Source organism: Necator americanus, chromosome II (genome assembly GCF_031761385.1).
Source record: "Necator americanus strain Aroian chromosome II, whole genome shotgun sequence".
Classification (NCBI taxonomy): Eukaryota; Metazoa; Nematoda; class Chromadorea; order Rhabditida; family Ancylostomatidae; genus Necator; species Necator americanus.
Window position 1 is genome coordinate 3933193 of NC_087372.1, and position 6293 is coordinate 3939485.

General features: G+C 36.0%; 1 protein-coding gene across 1 annotated transcript; it reads right to left on the bottom strand.

Moving 5' to 3' along the window:
• Positions 1-624: 624 nt before the first annotated feature.
• RB195_016803 (uncharacterized protein) lies at positions 625-6033 on the bottom strand (the record flags this gene model as incomplete). The annotated part of the gene is made up of 6 exons (XM_064183510.1): positions 625-858; positions 1791-1886; positions 1954-2109; positions 2187-2310; positions 3771-3927; positions 5697-6033. 6 exons carry the CDS (start codon positions 6031-6033, stop codon positions 625-627), a joined length of 1104 nt encoding a protein of 367 aa, XP_064039391.1.
• Positions 6034-6293: the final 260 nt, after the last annotated feature.

Sequence of the window (6293 nt, forward strand, 5' to 3'; positions counted from 1 at the left end):
TCAGCATACAGCTCAGGTAACAGAACTCATCTATGCGTTCGATCGGCTGCCCGTCTACCCTGATTTATACAGCAGCAACGAAGAAATAAAAGCAGAAAACCAAACAATAAGCAGTTAGCTGTTGGAAAAGATCAATACCAATCTTGGCTGCAACTCAATCAAATCAAGAAAAAACAATAAGCAATTACAGATAGAAATATTTATCGGTTGGTATGGGTCGACTAGGACCTGAAGATGTCGTCGACAAGATGTCTAAAATTTAATCATGCAAACATCAGTTTATTTTTATCCAGATAAACGGATCGTAGGATAATAGAAATTGTATAAACACAAAGAAATTCCACACTTAGCAATCACAAACAGTAGACGGCGGACAGTACACTATGGTCCTTCACAACCAAGACAGTCAATGACATCAGTCATCAATCAATGACAGATAGACAGATCATTCAAACAAGGACAATGACAGATGTGGTACGGAGCAACTTACTAGGACATCAACATAATAAGCAGAAACATAACATAAGAACACTATACTAAAGCCAGAAGCATTGTGATGCAAAGATACACGTCGTTTTTGACCCGTTTCATATAGCTACCGTAATGCTGCTAATTCCCAAAAATTTACGTATAACACTGTTTTCTCTGATTGATGTTCGTCTTTGAATATCTCCTTACTCCCACCGCAACACTTGATGGATCCACTCGAGTAGTGAATCTATCACCAGTTTCCAATCTGAATACGTTCTTCACTATGGCGCGTTTGATTTCACGATGAGCCATAGCGAAGATGAAGGCATGAGACAGTCCGGATAGTGTTGCACACGTGCCGACAAAGAAGGAAACTTCAGCAAGGAGCTAAATACAAATTGTAGAAAATTCAATAATATTCATTCATTCATTTGTTTCTTTACTTACATACTACTCTCTTACGCTTATAAATCCATGAACAGCAGGAATTGTGTAGCAGGATGGGTAGAAACCAAAAATTAAACAAATTGTGATATGAGTTCACAAGGACATTTGATATAGTCGAGTCAAATACCACCGCACTACTTCGAGCGCAGCCGTTTACGCAACTGCATCGAGTTTCAGGTGGCCTTGACTCAAGTATAGCGCTGAACTGAGCACGAGGAGAGAATTGTCTTCTCATCTACGTTCTAAACAATCTTATCCCTCCAAGCAGCTCAGATAGTCTTGTTTTCACCCTACTCTCTCAAATATTCGGTCTGAAGCGATGCGTTGGGAGGGATTTCCGGCTGCGTCATCAACCGATATTTGGTATTTGGTATATTAAAGACATCACCCCACGAATCTGAGGTGGTGCAGATTTCAGGTAGAATATTCTTATAAGGGATAGTAGAATGTGGAGAGGAGGGTGATTCCGTTCATTTCTTCCTAATTGCCGTAAAAAACGGCCCGGAAGATGCGGCGCCGCACAAGGCTTGCACGCTCCAGTCGAACTCCTTGTAGAAAATAGTGCGCCAGTACGCCCGAAGGCGTATCTTCCGGGCCGTTTTTTACGGCAATTAGGAAGAAATAGACGGAGTCATCCCCTCTTCACAATCTGCTATCCCGTATACGAATACCCCACCTGAAATCCGTACCACCTCAGATTCGTGGAGTGCTGCCTTTAACTACGTTCATATGCTTATCAGAGCACCAATGCCCGCCTTCATAGCGCACGCGTTGCGTCAGCCCGGTTGAACGCGTTGGCAGCTAGTGTATTTAGACTATGGCTCTATGTACCTAGTTCTCATGATTTCGTTGTTAAGGATAATGTAAGTTACCGGAAAGCTGACAATAGTCCCAACACCATTAAGGCAACCAGGTACAACTCCAATTAATGCTGAGACAAGCAAAATATACAATGCAACTCTGTTAGCCTAAAATCAAAAGTTTAGTCAAAAAAGCGATGCCTGTTGAAGAAAAATCCTCCAGAAATTAACTCACACTTCTGTCAATCTTGCTCCGATTATTTCTTTCAACTTCAGCCGCCTTAGAAACTTTAGGCGATTTCTTGAATAGATGGTAAACAATCACCACGGTTAGTAAGCATGAGAACAAATTCATCATCATATTCGATAGGCCCCAATATGCACGAAACACCTAAGATGTAAAGATTCCATCGCAAAAAAAAAGAAATAATTAAAACACACCATAAAAATATTGTACAATAAACCTACAGTATTGGTGAAACAACCAAACGAACTACAACCAGGCACTGGGACTATAGTTACGGTAAGTTGTAGGATCAACCAATCAATAAAAGCAAGAAACAGTGCGAATATGAATGCAGCGATGGACCAACTGAAAATAGTTATGCTGTTAAAGTATCCTGGCATCAGCGAACAACATCAGTACACCTTCAGGGATCATTCAGGCAATGATCACTTAATGAAACACAATTTTTTTAAAGTTATGAACTTTTTATTCAATTGCCAAGGTTATTCTCGCGCCTTTATCTGTAGAATTCTCTTAATAACATCCTAGAAACAGCACTTTCATGAAATTCTGCTAATTAGCACATCGACAAAGGCTTTTGCAGTAAAAATAAAGCAAAACAAACCATATTCATAAAAGTATTTGCTACTGTACTTCATTAGTATTTCGCTATTTCCCTCCAATTATACTGTAAGCAGTAGTTCTATGTCATAATAAACTTGCAAAAAAAATGTGATCCTTGTCTCAAATTTCGGGACTTGAAGAAACCCCGCTCAATGGTCACGGATCCTTTCCATATGTTCCCTATTACTTTGGATGAAAATAAACTTGGAGAAAATAAACAATTTATCGTTGATTACACTATACTTTCAAACCTGATATTTTCCAAGCCTCTTTTCTGGGAACTCTCGCAATTCCATTTGCAAGGAATTAATGATACGAAGATTAGTAACGTAGTATACAACAGAAAAAGTTTTATGGTAGAACGCGAGAAATTTCTCGAAATCTCTAGCTTTTTTTCGAACAATGCATCAGTTTTTTCCCGTGATTTTACCTTTAATTTTTTTTTTCAACTGCTCTCTCACTACATCAGTGCTTACGGTAGAATACAGTACAGGTTGGTAAGGTCGGCCGCTAGCAACGAGTACTTACAAGGTACATACTCTGTATGAAAAGAAAGAACACAATAATTCGGAAATTTTTTTTTCGCTAAAGAGTGCATCACTGCAAATTATTAGGTTGACAAAAGATAAACACTTAAATATTCTAACTATACTGTCGCGATACTGTTTTTAACTCAGCACAGAAACCATAAAATTTTTTAATGGATTGACTTTTTTTTTTAAATTATCAATAATAAACATTCAAAAGCGCTTTAATTTCATGTTAATGTAAACAATCATTCAATTGATTTAATAATTTAATTATTAATTGATTATTTTAATTTAATTTTTAATAATTTAATTTGCACTGAACCGCCATTTACGTTAAATATAGGGTGGGATTACATGGGATGAGAACGGATATCATAATATGTAGTACGGTAGCAACTGAAAAACTTTAACTGCTTCAACACAAAAGTGTTTCCTAAAACTTCTTACACTCATTCTTACCTTCATTCGTTCATTTTCCTCATTTTTTCCCAAATATCAAATATTACAAATTTTAATTTAAATTTTCTACCACCCAATCTCCAGCTTTTTGCGAAGATTCTCTCCGCATCATGGTATGCTGTTTAAGAGTTTAAGCGATACCGGTTTTAACTCAGCACAGAAACGATAAAATTCTTAAGATCCTTAAAAAAAGAAATAAACACTGGCACTTACTATCGTTTCGATTGTTTATAGTACTGCACGGGAAAATACAAAGCTAGTACACGATCGATAGCTATAGCGGTAGTGATAGTACAACCGGATTTCATCAATGCTGCCGATGGTCCACCTAATGGAACGATAATCCAAGGATTGTAATTGAACGGAACATCTGCAAAAGAATAATAGGTGTAGACATCATAATCAATCTATAATGGGTCTATAGGAGGTATAATGAAGAAATATATTTATATATCGTATGAAATCTCTACCCGACCAATGTTCAATTTCTTCTCATTGTTTTTAGCTCACTTATTTATCAGGAAGCTTTTTCCTCTATTAACCATACAACCGTGAAAATAATTGAAGCTTTCCTGCACACTAAGTAGTGACAATTTGTTTTCTATAATCAATTGGAAAACGGCTCAGCTCAGCTGAAGTGGAGTGATTTCAAATCTTACTACCTTTTGTATCTTTCGGGAGGGAAGAGAACGAAAATCATACATTTTTCCCTCATTTTTCCTTCTTTATAAAACAAGAATATCACCAAGTCTTAGTTACTTTTGGGAGGGAAGAGAGCGAAGTCGTACATTTTCCTCCATTTTTCCTCTTTTATAGAACAGGAATATCCCAATCTTATCGAAACTTAAAACAAAAAAAAATTCTAAATTAGATCAAAAATCTAAATTTTACTTTATTTAATGTGAAATTCCTCTTCTAGAACTAACTTAAACAAGTTGTTAGTTGTCTATGTCAAGTTTTTTTTTTCTTGGTTTTCTTATGTCGAATTTTGAAAAAAGTTAATAGGAGGACCGGAAAAATTCTGCAGTATAAATCAAAAACCGTATAAATCAAAATTTATTACGATTATACGGGATGCGATGGTAAAACTTGTGCGGTTAGCCTTAATCGAATCCACTTCACCTCGGCCATATTTGAGAAAATCCTCTGCATTTTCATAATTTGCATATTTTCGTGCATTTACTGAACAGTGGGAAATAACGGTTACTTAAGCAGCACTTTTTCGATTATTTTTTTGTAGATTGAACACAACTTATAGCTACGGTGGTTTATCTTCAATTTATTTCACTCCGTCATCATTTCCTCCCTCCTAACTAGGGGTGCTCGACTGAACATGAAAGCAGCTGATGAAAACTATCGCTATCCTCAAGCAAAGATTGATTTACAACCAGTTTATGCGCTTTACGTGGTGGTAGTAAATCTCTAAAAATTACGAACTAATGTTATTTATCACTATGTACTAACACTATGTGTTTGTCTTCATCCTAGAACTTCTAGACCTAAGTAATAGTTTTACGTACTAATGGATAATAAACGTTACGTTGTAGCCACAATAGAGCTCCTGCTTGAATTTTAATTTCAGGAAGATACTTACGGCGTAAATAACTACAAAGGATCAATAATGTTTAGGTTCGAATAAGGATTCAAGGACGAATTTTTTTTTTCGTGTTGTGGAATCCCTTCAGATGATTACAGAATCGAACTCCACTTATGGTGTTCTGTGATTTTGTTGCTATCACCGAAAAATTAATTAAAATGATTCTTTTCCGTCTTTCCGCCAGTGTACGAGCAAAAAACAGTAGTCAGGTGAGGTAGTTTAGTTTTCAGTTTTTAAATTAAATTTTCAATTAATTCTTAAATTTAACACACAACCTAAAGTTCTCGATCGGAATGTGGTTATCATGAAAATTCATTTTTCAACAGCCAACAAACCCTCTCTAAGCATTTAGTTCTTCTTAAAATAAAATATTTTTCTTGACTTTTGCCGCATTCAAACGTTTCTGTGAAATAGCCTTAATCAAGGTGAAATCGAGTATGTCATATCCAGAAGAACGTCTAGACGGACAAATTAAGTTGGATTCATTACGATAACCTTTTCTAAAAAATCAATATGACGTAGAAAAACTAAACTGTACTAACCGTCAGGCTTTGCACCAGCAATCAGAATAATTAAATACGGGAATTGTAGCACAGCATAAACAAAGTCAATAAATGCTAATGATACCAACAAGATCAGACTGTCGTTTCGTAGAAGTCGTTTTGACGTGCACCACACGAATAACACGACAAAATTGGCGAGAATTTGTAGAATACAGATGACCAGTAGGAAAATATCCACATATAGGCAAACAGAATTCGTTATCATGAAGTCTCCTGAGTTCCCCATAACAATAAATGACATAGGTGGTGGAGTACGTTCAACGAAAACCTCGAGTTGTAATCGGATCACAGAGGGAATGAGAGGTGGGCGGGACATAGCATAAAAGAAGTGAAGAAATTGGTACATAGAAACATCTAGTTTTTCTTTTAGATCGAGATATTGAGTAAAAAAAAATGATAAAAGAGCTGTCAATTTGTCGAGGGGAAGTAAACATTTGTTTGCTAAACTTTTAAACTTTTAAAGTGTAAAGAAATTGATCCGAAATGTGTTCCTAAAATGAGTCTTTGACGCCAAAACTTTGTCAACTCTTGAAGAAGAATGAAAAATTAAAATTTTTCAATTTTTTTAACTAATAA